The 16222-nt window shown below is 36.2% G+C and overlaps 1 protein-coding gene across 6 annotated transcripts in view; it reads right to left on the reverse strand.

The window, feature by feature from the left end:
* Nucleotides 1-5134: 5134 nt before the first annotated feature.
* Pde9 (phosphodiesterase 9) overlaps nucleotides 5135-16222 on the reverse strand; it is a 129921-nt gene continuing 118833 nt past the window's right edge. For all 6 annotated transcript variants that reach the window (XM_034334929.2, XM_034334932.2, XM_034334930.2 and 3 more), the window contains 4 exons: nucleotides 9503-9740; nucleotides 8699-9085; nucleotides 8238-8489; nucleotides 5135-8026 (listed from right to left, as the gene is read on the reverse strand). In XM_034334929.2, coding sequence (XP_034190820.1) covers nucleotides 6227-8026; nucleotides 8238-8489; nucleotides 8699-9085; nucleotides 9503-9740 — 2677 coding nt within the window. In that variant the 3' untranslated portion in view covers nucleotides 5135-6226. The remainder of the gene's footprint in view (nucleotides 8027-8237; nucleotides 8490-8698; nucleotides 9086-9502; nucleotides 9741-16222) is intronic.

Genomic DNA, 16222 nt, shown 5'->3' on the forward strand with positions numbered 1-16222 from the left:
GTACCTTACAACATGTTTAAGCGTTGATTTTCACTGAATCATTCGCGAAATGATTATTTCATCAACTTGCTCGCGATATATTGGTCAACGTTTTAATTACAAAGTAATATTTCCACTTGGGTTTAATTGAATTTATTGGATCCCTGGGGCTACCAGCTTGTCAAGCTAATTACGTGCTTTGCTACAAAATATTACTATTACCTCGACTGGTTAATTTAATACCTGGAATATTAATATTCTGTTGAATTATTCGAAATATTATTATCCTCATATTTATCTTTACATGTTGTACAGTATAGCAGACTTTTCCAAAGAAAATCGTGATGTCCCTCCTCCCTTTCCACAGACTTGTACTAATATTTCTTCGATCCACTGTGTATTCATGAAAATGCTTGAACCAACATTTTACCAAAATAACAAACAAGGTAAAAGAAAATATTCAGAAATAGCTTCTCCGTTGCAACAAATTCTCTGGCAAACAAATTATTCACTACAAACATTTTCATATCCCTATTTTGATAATCAAAGCTGTTTCCACTTGCTGCAGAAACCAGTGATTCGTTTCTCATTTCATTAAACAAAGAGTACGCGGAACGCAAACAGTAATTGTTGACTTTAAATTTTACTTCCACTGTGATTTTCAAACAATACGTTGAAATTGAAATTTTTTAATTATATGATTGCAAAACAGGAACTTACAATCAAGCATTTATAGCTAAAATAATAATATGTTAGCAATATTTTAGGAATATTTGGTATTTATTAAAATGAATAGAAACCCTTTTAAAAGATTATAACAAAATGAATGAAAGCATGTTTTTATCTTCAAAAAATGGCAAAACTTTTAATTTCTTTTTTTTTCAAAACTGAACCTCTGAGTCGGCACGATAAAGGTGAACATAAAACGAAGAGAAATCATCTCAGCGTGTCTCGATTCACAACTTAGTCGCTACATTTCCATTTATACACGTTCATTTAGCGATCCGCATCTCGCTAATTAGCTTCGTTTTCTCTGCTTGAAGCTTATCGAACGAGCGACGAGACACGATTCCACGAAGGTCACAGACAAGGGAACAAGATAGACGAGGGTGGTGATATTCGTGGTATTCAGATCTCACACGTTGGCCCACATTTTCGATTCTCATCGGGATGATTCATCCTTTTTCCACGAGAAAAGAACCTTTCGATTACGCTCCTTTAATTGACGGGAATAATTGGGACACGAGAGCTACCTCGAATAAAATGATCAATTGACGAGTAGAAACACGATATCATGCTACCTACGATACGATTGGACCTTCGAATTTTCCTTCCGTTTTTCCTCTGGTCCTGTATTAAAGTTCCGACTCGAAAGGGATCTCCCTTTCGAAAATAATGGTATTCAAGGAATTCGATTGTCCGATACAGATGGTCCAAGTGTTTACAAGAAAAATCGACTCGATACTGACTCGTAAATTACCGTCTAGGAAGTGGCAAATAAAAATATTGACAAAGTTCAGGCACAGAGAGCGAGTGATCGAATGGAAAAAGCGTCTGATTTTAATTCGATTGAATGGTTTTGATAGAATTCTAAACGATAAAATCGAACACTTTTTCACTTCTACCACCTAGAAGTTTAATAATTTAAATTACATCGTTCGTTGAGATTTAACGTAGTTCACTTTCTTTAGTGCGATTCTTGAAGGTCCATTCATATTTACAAACATTGAGTACGTCAGATATGTAATATTCACAAAGATTGTTACATTTATCAATATGAGAGAGCACTCGTAAAAAATACTTGTCTTACATTTTCCCTTAATGCAATCATTGGCTACAAAGGAGTGAAGAGAGGCCTTCGAGTGGGGGTTGAAAAATCATATTTTATCGAATATCTTAGACTTAGAAAATTTTCAACATTTTAGAAATTTAATAATATGTATTACAAAAGTGGATCTTAATTAAAACAATGCTTATTTTGAATAAAAATTGTTAATAAACAATTCAATAAAATGGAATACGAAGGATGCAAATTTATTTGCCAACTTTATATCATTGAAAATGTCTGTAGGTATGAATGGACTTTATAATGTAACGTAACATGTAACGTATTATGTAATGTGACAGTCCTTTGACAAATGACAGAAGCTACTGCTGACCCATGCAGTATGGCATCTTCCTAGTATAAGAACGTCCTTTATTTAATCCAAGGATTTTTAATTTATATTCCATAAAAGGATTTCGCAATAAACTTAAATAAAAATTTAGAAAACTGTTAATATTTCAAGGAAAAGGGGTAAAAAATTTTGTATTAATGCGAAAGAAGTTCTGTAACTAAAAAGAATTGAGTATTACTGGTGTAATATTAAAACATAACATTAAAACATTAAATAATGGTTCTTCAGAAATATTAAAATATGTAACTATAGAATTTGAGAATGAGTTTGTAAAGAATACTGGTATAAAATAAAACAGAGACTATATTTAACAGTATATTTTTGGAGAAACAAAATTCGAATAAAAGTTCCAGTGCACTTGCATTCCTCTCAAATAGAAAGAATGTTCAATACACTTCAAACGAATCACGTTACATTACACGATATGTAACACGTTACATCACACCCATATATCCGCACCCTTACATTCATCGGTACCATAGCCTTCAAAGTTTTTAAAAATTCTTCAAAGGGTTAAATATTTCGCTCGGGATAGATCAATAAAAATACGTCCAAATCCTACATACCATGGGAAGAGATTGATAAGAACACTAATTATAGATCAGTAAATTATAATGATCGAATGAAAGAATCGAGTTCCTTTGATGAAGAAATTGACGACAAAGAACTCATTAAATGAACAAAGTTATTAAAAATAGAGATCAAAAGAAGCTTCAAATTTGACCACGGTTTTAATGAAGATATTTTATTAAGTGAAAATTCAAATTTTTTATATCGAGGACGGATAACGAAATACTTTGTATTTTATTCCTCAATGATATTTAAATTCAACATTCGAGTAAAGGATACGTGGAATTTAACAATGAATTTACTGAAAATGAGTTCCTCCTTTAATAATAATTAAGATTATAATTTTCCCACATTAATTAAGAGAAAAATACGTCATATTGATATGTGTCATTTACAAATAATGATAAATAATGGCTAAAAATAACTCAGTCAAGAGTTTAATCGAATTGATTACGTTAAAATCAAGACAAACGAACAAGCAATAATCTTAGAAATATCAAAGTAGGCTGTAAGGTGAACCCGATTCAAGCACCGACTGGGAATTCTCACGAATACGACACAGTATCTTCTCGTTAACAAATATTCCCTGGAAATTTCAATAAAAAGCACATTTTTCTAAAACATTGAACGAGCATTACATGAAATGCAAAGGGCAGCTCGCACGGACGCTGGATGTTTCTTCCCGCTATACGATCGCCATAGAAACCGAAGAAATCGCCCAAAAAATTACAAAAAAAATCTGTTTTTGGGCCGATGAAGGTGATAACGTAAGACTAGACTTCAACAATACATGCGGCGCATAATCGCCGTACAGACACACTGCTGGTGGAGTATAAAAATATAAACATCTAAAAAATGAAAAAGCGAGACGCCGTTACGCAGAGAACTGATTGTGTGTCGAGGATGGACCAACTAATCGCGAAGGGTATTATACGTTAGGCTAACACACACGTTCCAAGGCCGTGGACAGATTTGTCGATCCATTAAAAATTTAGCGAACGAATTAAAATTTCGATATTTTGATATTTTAAAACATTTCGAGCATGATATGTCTTTAACATTTTAAGAAAAGTTAAAATGTCTTAGGTGCTTTGTAGAGGGTTGGAAATAATTTAATTTATTTACCCTAACTGCTTACGGGGTTGTTTAATCATTTTCCTTGAATATTTCAAAATGCTAATTAAGATAATTAATGTAAAGTGATGACAGTACACTCGCGATCAGATCAAGAATCCAGGCTCCCATCTTTCCCCTTCGGTGGTCCCGAGGAGAATGACGATGGAGGGGAGGAGGCCGCGTATATAAGGATCTGTGGCGGCCCACCACTTACGTACAAAGATTTTTACGCGGGAAAATTTGAATATTTATCTCGTTTATCTCGTTTAGTTATATACTAAATTTTGTGATATATAATAAGTCAAAATATTATTTCTTTTCAAATTATTAATTATCATTAATATCGTCAAAATTGGAATTTTGAAAATATCCTATATCCCTATTTTCCCTGCGGAAAGCTGATTTAATCGCCAGTGTACTTGTTCGTCCTTGTTTTTCGTGCATAAGGACCAAAAAGTTTCCTTCTATTTCTACTCTTATTGTTAGCCAAAGGAAGCCTACATTGCAATAATAAAAATCATTTCAATTATCTATTCCCCCCGATTGACTAATAAATTATAACGAAAATTACCGAGAAATAAAATATTTTAAAGCGATTTAGGATCACTTTGTTCGTCCCTACGTCATTCGATTGATTATCCATTTGCAGCCTTTGAATCAGAGGAAGACACCTCACGAGGAAACACTGTTTATTTAATATTCATCTAAATTTCTGACAGATCAACAAAATCATTTACCGTGCGAGTCGTTGCGTTTCAAAAAACCATTTCATTCCTTTCTTCGCGACGCGTACGCGAGAATTGTTCATTTACTTTTCCCTGTTCCTTTGATTTATTTATTTTTTTTTTAATTAGGGGAGATCATTGATGAGAAATTAACTTTCAACCGTAATTATTCGACACGACACGTTCGTCTAGATTCGTTCATTTCCTATCAGCGCCTGCTTCTCTATCATATAGTTTTGTTTTCTGCTCTTTTTTTTCTCGTACGATCTTCTTTCAATTATATATTTATGTACTCTCGTCTCAATGGGAGTTGCATACTCTTTTTTTTCACCTCTTTGTATACATTGCGTCTTGCATATATTTATATATATATTTCTTGTATGTATATATATATGTATGTATGTATAATAACGAACAACATTAAGGATTATTCATTAGGCTATTCTTTTAATTGGACAATAAATAAAATAGTCTATATACCGTGTCTTCTGTTCCTCTATTCTTTCAGGCCGTCCATCTAAATCTCTCTTCTCTTTCTCGTTCATATACTTTTCTATTTGTTCATCCTTTGTATTTTTTTTTTTTTCATCTTTCGCTTGACACTCGTCGAAACGTATAATCTGAACATTCATAAATCTCATTGTTCACAATTTATTTATTAATTTTTTTTTTAACCGCATCTCTCTTTCGCGCAGTCTCCCTTTCACTCGTTCATTCACACTACTCTCGGAACGGAGATCGTTAATTAGGAGCAATATACATATATTTGGTATTTGCCACCTGTTCGACAGTTTGGCTTCGATGCGAACGTTAATTACACTCACACATCCTCTGGCTACATTTGGAAACAGCTAATCGACATACTACACGCACGTGCTATAAGACATAATTTTTTTTTTTTTTTCATTTTGAGTTTATTTCAAATAGTCGAGAGACTTTCCCTTTCAATTCTCCCTTTCGTCAGATACTACTAGTGTCTTCGACACGACAGAACAGACACAATTGCGCGAACGTCATCTGCCCTTTCATCGAAGAGGAAGCTTCTCGATATGGCGGTGCACGATCGCGTTCGATCGGTATCCGAATACACGTGGTCCAGAAAAACGATCAAATTTTCTCAAGATTCTAATAAAAAAAAAAAGAAGAAGAAATTTTCCTCGAGTCGTACGCAGACAAATGCTGCTCGAACAGAGGATCGTCACGATCTCGTGAAGCTCGATCGATCGTTGTCCCGTTCAACCGGAAAGTCTCGTCAGAAATGTCTTTACCAAGAACATTTATCGCGCTGGATCGAGCTGAATAACGTTTTCGATCGACGATCTTGGTCTGAGAACATCGTTGACCAAGTCTAGGCAGTCGAGAGTACATGAAACGCGTCACTCGACTTTCTTCATCCTCGGACTAGCTTGCCAGGTTCCCCCGGTCGCGAGAACGATACTTCGATCACTGTTACTTTCAGCCTTCGTCAAACGATCTTTGGCTCCGTCTCCCTTCTTCGATCATCGATTCGCCTCGCGAGAAAGCGGTCAGCCCGCTCGAGGATCGACGAACGAAACGATTGTAACCGTTTCAACCGTTGCAACACAAGAAATTCTCGGCCAGCCACTTGTTTAGCCCTGACAACTGTTTCTCGGAAGAGTCCTCGGCCGCTGGGCCGTATCACTTGATCTCCTCCCGACTCGGTGAACGCGGGGGATGCGAGGACAACGGAGTCGCTGACACTTGTCTCTTGGGTCTGAAGCTCGCTGTCAACGAGGAGATCCAACCGCTCGGAGATTGGGAGGTTTGGTCATGCAAAGAGTCGCTGTTGCTGTTGCTCCTGGTGCTGTCGATGCTCATGCCGGACTTGAATCGCGACAACAGACCCGGAGAAGCCTTTTTGGACGTGGCTGGCGAGGAGAACACGGGTTTCTTCTGGGTCTTCGTCGAGTCTTTGCATAGCATCGAGTCGAGGCTACCCGTGTGAGCACGCTCCTCTGCCTTCTTTGGCTCCAACGAACCGAGCACCACGCTCTCCGTCTGCTTCGCCATCTTCGAGATGTCCTCCATGCTCGCCGAGCTTCTTCTGATCTCTACCTTGCCTATATCCTCGTGCACGCTCTCCCTGGACGCTTTCGTCTCCTTCACAATGATCTCGGGCTTCTGGTTCTTCGCGCGCACATCTATTTCCACGAACTCGATGCCCAAACTCGGTTGATCCTTCACCTCCTTCAAACTCTGCGATTTACCTTCCGGGTTCGAGAAATTCCGTCTGTGTTGCGACAGAGCGGTTTCGCATAACGTACCTGGAAGAGCTTCCAGCGAGGTGGACGACCTCTTCTCCTTGGCGAACACCGTTCTCCAGCTTTTGTTTTTGCAGTCGGTGGATTTCCTCACTTTTGGCAGAGTCATCGCACGCTTGTCCACCGAGGACAGCTCCACTACCGTGGCTATAGCTTTAGTCTCCTTGACAGACGGTTTCATCAGGTTGCATCGTTTGCAAACTGATAGCGAATTGTTATGTCTAGAGGAAGTGGTGGCCGTAGCCGGGTTGCTCACCGAGTTGCTTTTGTTCAACGTCTTCGCGACATGCTTCGCGGGCTTCTGCGTGGGCGGCTCTTTCGAATCGAAGCTGGTGCTCAGACGATCCGTGAAGTTCCTTAATTTAGATAAGATCGACTTGTGATTGTTGGATCCAGTTTTATCGTCGCAGCAGCAACGGAGTCCGACCGATTCCCTCTGAACCTCTTTGCGACTAGATCTGACCTCCTGATCGTTCTCCGTTAAACTACTCGTTTTCTTTAGATTGTTCCTAGGCTGTGTGTCCACCACTACCACGTTACCGTTTCCCTCGACTAGCTTTCGTTCGTTCAATTTCATGTCCAACAGGGCCATGTCGTCTTTCTCCAGCTCCTCCAGGATCATCCTAGTCTCTTCAGCCGATCTCGAACTCACCGGTGAACTTAGATCACTGGCAAGATTTTCTCCCTTGCTGCGTCTCCTTTCGTGTTCTCTGACAGCCCTGGCCAGGTCGTGATTATGATAATCCAGTGAAGATTTTTCGCGACTACCCTTCCGGCTACCCGGGTAGCTTTTCCTACCTGTTGGCGGGCCGGCTATCGTGCCCTCCGTCGAGATCTTGAACTTCAGCGTCTTCTCGCTGATTTCTACCTCCGTCGCTGTCTCCGCATCCGAGCTCTCGTGGTTCTCCGCGTCCTCCCCGATCAGGTTCTCCGTGATGTCTTCGTCGGTGGATCGCGATCGCGAATGAATCGTTCCAGCGGATCGCTTCGAGCGCATACTGTGCGACGAAGTTGATTTCACGACCGTCGATGAACCATTGCCACCGGAAGTCGTGGTCATCAGCGCCGATTCACCTAGGTCGGCCACGCTTTTTCTGTGGTGACGCTCGTCCTTTGCCGCTTCGTTCAATCTACGGTAGTATTCCAATGCCTCCCTCACTGGCTGAACTATTAGGCTCTGGAACAAAGGATTTTCAGTTTTTGTTAGTTTCTTTTTATTTATTATTGCAAAGAGGATGGATCCTTTTAGCAAGTGACGATTTCACGTCTTAATAAGACATTTCCGTTCGTTATCTCGTCTTCTTAACGTGCAATAATCCGAAAGGTTGAAACGAAAGCTGTTAAGACGATAAACGCACTTAGCATGATAGAGCTGGTAATAAAAGTACCTGCAGCTCTGGTAATAGTTCCCCGAGGGCTTCAAAAAGAGGAAGTAGAACGAGCCCGATGAAACTGACTTGGGACGAAGGTTTCGTTACTTTGTCACGATCCATAAACGGTGTCACAGGAAGTCCTTCGAGCTTCTCTGCGTCGCTCTGTTTGAAGAATTCCTGAAGCAACCTGTCCAGCCACGGTTCCGCGACCTCCATCGGTCGGGCCTCGTTGCTGATGTCTGCTACTTTAATGAGGATCATCGACAACTGAAATCAATTGACATCGGCAAATCTGAAGTTTTTTTTCTCAAATCAAAGATTTAAAGATTTATATATTACGAAGGAATATTCGTCGAAATTTTTCAAGAATTGAAATAAAAATTGCTCAAAGAATTGAATTCTTTCGTCGTATCTTTATAATATGATATTCAACTATGTAATTATCATATTTCATGTAATTAGAAATAGAGGCTAACCAGATTGATGTGAGCCTTGTTGGAGTAATCGAACTCCGGTATGATGTCGGTGAATTGTCCAAGGATTTCGTTATGCCTGGCCATGTCTGTCGCAAGAATACATCTGATGATTCCTTCGCGTACGATTCGATACGTGGTATTGTCCAAAGAGGCGAGTATATTGCACTCAGGTGCTTCTAGAACCCGAAACGCCACGGAGCAATGATGATTCTCCAGGGGCGAAATGTCGTTGTAACGCAAAGCCAACTCGGTACGAGCATTAATTTGATAGATGTTATTGTAACCAGGGTGATCTAAATCGTGGCAGATACAGGAGACGATCAATATGAAAACCTCGAGATTACCGATACGTGACGGTAGATCTACTGCCCAGGCTATCGCGTACATCTGTAAAGATTCAATAAAGCGTTATTAGCGTTATTAAGATTCATTACTCAATTTCTAAATGGTAGAGCAATTATCAATTACAATTGAGAAACTAGTACAATTTTACAATGTACATTAAATTATAAAAATTTTTAATTTTATAAAGCATATGAAATATCATCCTTTAGTAACATCATCAAATTGCAAGTACATCATGTACATTTCAGAAACCAGAAGGAAGTCATTTTTTATTTTTTTCATAATTTTTTATGTATATATTTTGCAATGCAAATGTAAGCAGTATTCAGGAAATAAACTTTCAACTCGTGTCTGTATCACCGCATAGAAGAAGTTCATTAAAATGCAATTATCACGAACACGAACTCTACATCAATATGTGTTCTCGTATATACTATAGATATATCTATAGATACTTGCCATTTGCGCCACGCAAAAGCAGTGCCTGAAGTTATGAAACGGCACTTCGTTATAGTTGTTGTAAACTTCGTAGAGGAAGTTCCTCAGGATTGGTAAAGGAATGTTAAACTTTTGAGGTAGGTCCAGCTCGACGAACATCGTCTGCAGCATCAACAGGAGTTCTTCGTCCTCCCACTGTCGTGCATCGAAAGCTGGCGAGCGTAGCCACTCTCGAACGTTAGACGACACTGATACGTCGCTGAAACAAAATTATAAGACATTATCGTACGTTCCCTGATAATTTAACGAGTTAAATGTCGTGGAAGTGGTCGATGATATAATATAATAGCTTTGGTATTAAAGCCTTGAAGAGGCAAATGTTGTGTACTTTTTTATGATAGCGTTAGTTACATGTACAGCGTCGAGCATGGTAGGTTTTCCAAGGGAAAATGACGATATATTGCCGTGGAAATCTATGGTAAATATTGGGAAGCCGGGAAAGCCTGTAAGAAAGGGGCCATTTTCCTTAGGAAAGTACTTTTCTCGATGCTGTACGTTGTGTATTTTTTATGGCAACGGCAATTATATGTATAGTATCGAGCATAGTAGGCTTCCCTAGGAAAAATGGTGATATAATAGCCGTGGAAATCTATGGGAAGGGCAAGAAATCAGAAAAGCTCGCAAGAAGAAAGGCATCGCCCTTTTCCATAGGAAAACCTACTTTGCATGATACTGCACATTGTGTATTTTATATAGCAGTGTCAATCACCTGTGCAGTGTCGAGCATGGTAGGCTTTACTAGGGAAAATGGTGACATAGTAGAGGAAATCTATGGGAGGGGGGCGCGGGAAACTGATAAAGCTTGCAAGAGGGAAGGCATCGCCATTTGCCCTAGGGAAACTTGCTTTGCATGGTACTGTACATTGTGTATTTTATATAGCAGTGTCAGTTACCTGTGCAGTGTCGAGCATGGTAGGCTTTCCTAGGGAAAATGGTAATATAGCAGAGGAAATCTATGGGAGGGAGGCGCAGGAATCCGAAAAAGCTTGCAAGAGGGAAGGCATCGCCATTTCCCCTAGGGAAGCCTACTTTGCTCGATACTGTACAAATATCAGTTTCTATTCAATCACTAACTTCCAGCAGACGTGTGATTCAGTGAAAAACAAAGGTGATCTTCGTTCAAAGCATTGAATTTCTATGGGATCGTTAAAGCCTTTCTTCGAGTGAAATTAATTAAATTAATGTCATTTCATCAAAGTACAGTTGCTGGCCAACGTCAGTATTTTGTGGAATGATTCGTTAGCTGCTTGATGAGCTGAATCAACATAGACTGATATACGATGGATGGGAATTATATTAGGAATGTATCGATTTGTCAGAGTAATATGACGCGTAACATCCATGGTCCATTACAAATAAATGATTAATACCATTAATAATTCAATTATGCCATCCAAAATGAATGAACAGCGCACAATTACATTTTAGAGAATTTTGGTACAATTAATTTGCAATTAGTTGAATTGGGTTTTGTTAATGTAATTACGATTGTTATTATTATGGAATCGGTCAAATTAATCTACATATTAATTTACACTATAAATATTAATGAACGTAAAATTCAAGAGCTTTATTTTAATAAATTAAAGTTTCCACAGAAATCTTTCAATATTACAAGTTTACAGAAATTTCAAATTATTTCACTTTACAATCAAATAAATTCTAAATAGTTTGAGAAATAATTGCACTAAAAGTAGGAAAGGTATGTAAAAATTTCTTCATTAATATTTTTCCATATTACATGTAATCTTCTTCTAGACTTCAGTTGACAAATGGATACTGCAATTAGACAAAAAGGTATGCTTTGGAAATGAATAAGCATATCAAACTGTTTACATATCTCTCATATTAAATATAGAAATAATTTTGTCTAAACTTTATCATTTTCACTAGTATAATGAATATCATGCGTTTAACGGATATGGAGTTGATTTCCGAGAATTGGTTGATTTGTATGCCAAGTGATTTTCTTGAAATACAATTACAACGTGCTAAGCAGGACCCGATGAGTCGGGATCAAGGCAGGATCAAGGAAATCAAGGAGAAGCACGTGGTAGTGGAGACCGCTAATTGGCAATCCACATTTAGCCCGCGCATCAAATCGCGGTACGCGATAATGCTCGCTTGTGATGCTCACCATTATAAGCCGGCAATGGCAGGTTATTACAGAGATAACGGTAGCTTAATAGCATTTCGCGGTAACATGACAGAGACTGCTACCATCACGGATCATGAAATTCGATGAAATCGAACAAGGTAGGGAAACAATCTTGTAGACCAAGGATATTCCAATTTTTTATCATCTATCTACATTTTTACTTGCCTCTAATTCTTTACATTGTTTCTTAATATCATATAATTATATACCTACAGTTTCTAAAAATAGCAATATTAAAAGGATTTCATTAACCCTTAGTGAGAGGTGGAGTACTTTATCTCCACCGTGCTACTATCTTGAGAATTCCAGTTAAAATAACTTTCAACTTCGAGAAATTGAAAACTCTTATTTGTTTGAAACTTATAAAGATCACTGTTTATAGATAATAAATTTCATTAATTTTAAATAGAATACGCAAATTGGAGTATTAATGGGTTAATTATGCTTTCAAATTATTCACATACTATCTTAAACTTGTAACTCTGGTTTACTTGAATTAATTGAATATCAAAGTACCATTTTATTCTTACGAAAGACGTTTATATTTTACTTATAACATTGAATTAAAATGAATATGTATAAATTCTTAATGATTGTTATTAAGGGTTTAGTATGGTTAAGAAGATCAGAAAACCACTTCAAAATTTTAAAAAAATTATTTTCATTTAATTAATTATGGAATTATGTTCTATATTTAAACATAAGGAATTAATAAATTCTTTCAAAATCCAAAACAATCATGTGTAAATTTTGTCATAATGCTTATTATAGTTGCCTTATGATGTATAAATTTTGCCATAATACTTATTATAATTTCCTTTCTTTTTTTAATACAAAATAATTTCTAATCAAACGATGTTCCTGCGAAATATTTGTTTGAACTTTCAAGCCCATCAAATTTTACTAATAACAATTTCTTTATATGAACTGTTACCAGAGGGTACCTTCCCATTACTCAGCATTTATTTTTTCACTCAGCTTCCAGAAACTAAATACCTCATAAAATTTCATTATACTATCTTTCCACAAAAAGTTATTTTTACGAACGCGAACAATCCTTCGAAATGACGGAAAATTTTTCACCGTAATCCGGACAAGCGGTTCATCAAATTGATCAAAATAATTACTCAAGAGCTTAATTAATACTTTCGTTCGCTTCGGTTTCGTTGGCTGATAATCTCGCTATTGAATCGAGGCTCGATTAAAACAAGCCATCCGTGAAATTGGAATCGTCGTTCCTGAACTTTTCCCAAAAGAATCCAAACGTTGATGGCTGCAAAAAAACGCGTGCCGTCGACCGAGGAGATGTTTTATTTTCTGAATCTCTCTGAACCAGCGTATTTCCGTACCGTTTCCACGAATATCGATTCGTGGCATTTGCATTAGGTGCGATCGATGTATTCGTATTCGCATACGCGGCACGTTTGCTCCGGTTTATTTGCCTTGTTTCCACGTGAAAATCGATTCGCGTTTGTTTTTGTCAGTGCGTTTTTTCCCGTGAAAAAGGAGCTTTTTGCGAACTGCTCTTCCGTGCTTTTCGGAAAACATTTCATTTCAACTATTTTCAACCCTTTTGTTAAAAACACGGATACGTCAATGGTGATCCAGATTTACAAAACGTATACAACAGTAGATTGAAATAATATTTAAAGACATTTTAGTATAAAATTTAGAAAATAGGTTTGAAGATTCGGCTCAACCACAGTATACAGAATCATCGTGGAAATTCGTTTTGAAAATGAAATTTTCTCCCAAGCTGAATCAACTGATCCGTCTTCCAATTCAATTTGCACGAGTAATTCCATGTAATCTTCGTGAAAATCTCACGGGTCGCGAACTTAATCGCTCACGGAACGATTTCGAGTGTTGCTCGCATCGCGAGATCATTTCAATGCGGATTCAAGTGGGAACACACTCTACAGTGACCCATTTTATAGAAACTCAATCGAGTAAAAATTATTAAAGGTATGTATGTATACTTGCGAATAAATTAGACTAATCTAAGGAAAATAGAGATATTACACATTTTATGTTTTAATACTCAATAGAGTGGGTCAAGTTTCTCAGCTTTATTAAGAATGTTCATTTTTTAATATTTTGCATTTTCCAAGATTTCTCGAAAGAATGTTAGAATCTTAGAATTTTATAGCCTTAGGATTGTAGAATGTTAGGAACTAAAAATTTTGAAATTTAAAAATTGTAGAATCTTGGAATCTTAAAATTTTAGAATTTAAAAATCATAGAACCTTAGAATCTTAGAATCTTAGAACCTTAGAATCTTAGAATCTTAGAATCTCAGAATCTTAGAATCTTAGAATCTTAGAACCTTAGGATCTTAGAATCTTGGAATCTTAAAACCTTAGGATCTTAGAATGGTGAGAAGATCAATCTACATTTTTTAGGGTACAGGCCCACCCTTTGCCCTTCCTAGTTACTTCAATGCGAGTATTTTAATGTATTACATGTGTTATAAAAGTTAAACCAATTTGTAAGTCACAGGTATGTTATTTCGTTCGCATACTTCAAGTCGCTTACTCGAGAAGCGTTCTCACTTTTTCAATTAACTCTTCTCAGCAGCAAAATTCACGATTTATCAACGTTTAAATCTTCTACCTGCAATCGCAACACGAGACACCGGCATTATGCTCAGAAGCTGGAGTTTCTTATTTATAACTTGACATTTAAATGTCTGACAGGAACATCAAAGTTTCTCGGTTATTAAAACTACACGTGAACGTAACTGGCATTTCAGACGTGTACAGCTTTAACGTGAACATTATTGCAGGCTGAATGAATCGACCACCATTTAACGTTTGTCCGTGATAGGATAGTCTAGTGGGTAATTTATTAGCTTCGCATGAAATTTCATTAATCACGTAAACGAGCCAGACTTTCCCTGTGATACATGTTCCGTGATAATAGCAAATTCGTTTCGAAAACTTGATTGATAATTTGATTATTAGTTATTTTGATGTTTCTGGAAGAAAAGCCTCGAACCTACTGTGATTTGATACACTTGCATTTAACGTGACGATTCCATGGAAGTCATTGATGATCGAATTAATTTAATCAAATAATTAAGTCAGAAAAACGTAAAGGCAAATGAATAATTTTCAGTACTCTTAAAATTATACTAATAATTTTTTCAAATAACAATTTTCATTAAAATTATACATTGATAAGATGGAATAATAAAGCTAAAAATGAAATTGATAAATGGTATTATCTATGAAACGATTTTATATTTTTAAGAATCTCATTCCTTCCGATTTCATTATTTTTAAAAAACGAAATGTATAATCTTGGTTTAAAAATAATTATATCGTGTAAGGAATTTAATTAGCTAATAATTCATTATATCCTCGTCTGGGCTCAAAGAAAGAGCTCTTTTTCCTTGTAAGCGCTTCAGTTGCTATTTCTGTTAAAAAGTTAATGATGACTCCTGCTACTGCGGATTTCATAAAAAAGAAAAGGAAATCATTCTGGACTGTTTTTCATTTTGTTAAAATTAATATCTTTTCTTCTTGCCAACAGATAATTCTAATTAATTCCAAAAAGAATAATACATAATTGCAAATGCATAATATTGGTATACAATTTAATATTGGTGTCATATATTTTTTTTATTTATTTAACTATGCAATCAACATTTTTTTTGTTATTTTTATACAATTTTTTGTAATTGTTTTTCAAAAAATCTCTATCTAAATGAGTCTCCTAGTTTTTAATAACTATTAAGAAAGTTTTATAAAATGAATTCATTTCATTTTAGTTTATGCCTTCTGTCGTAGAAACAATTTTGTACAACCTTACATATCTCAGAAACCTTTATTACTCATTTCTAGATTTTACTGCTCAATCTGACTTTATTTCTAACAAAGTAGAACCTGTTAAATTACATCTGTGATAAAACTAACTAGTTAATATTTGACTTTTAAAGGCAATTTCCTTTTATTCGATAAAAAGAGAAAATTGAAAATAAAATGATAGAAAGTTGATAAACAATAAAACGAAGAGTATAAAACCTTTGGATATTTCATGCTTGGTTTCCTCGTATTTCGTTCGATAATACGGTTTTCCCCTTCAACGCCGTTTCTTCCACGAATTTTTAAAATTGCATAAACCAATGAAGATGCATAGAGAGTTTAACAGGAAATCGTATTCAATGAAGCTACGTAAAAATTCATTAGGGGGAAAGTAATTACAGAACGCAATCATTTCGCTATTTTAGCTCCTCTCATCTGGGAAAACTAATTTACTGCGATGGATATTTTATTTTATAATTTTTACATTCACCGAATTCAATGCAATTACTAAATAAATTTCAGCTTCTCATTTTAAATTACATATTTCATTTTTTTATTTTATAATTTTCACATTAAACGAATTAGAAACAATTGTAAAATAAAAAATTTATAATAAATTGTAATGGATATAAATCCACACTGTCATTAAAATCTGACAAAATTGCCATGAAATTATTAATTAATTATTAAATATGTAACATTGAGTGTTTGAAGTAC

This window comes from Osmia lignaria, chromosome 14 (genome assembly GCF_051020975.1).
Source record: "Osmia lignaria lignaria isolate PbOS001 chromosome 14, iyOsmLign1, whole genome shotgun sequence".
NCBI lineage: Eukaryota > Metazoa > Arthropoda > Insecta > Hymenoptera > Megachilidae > Osmia > Osmia lignaria.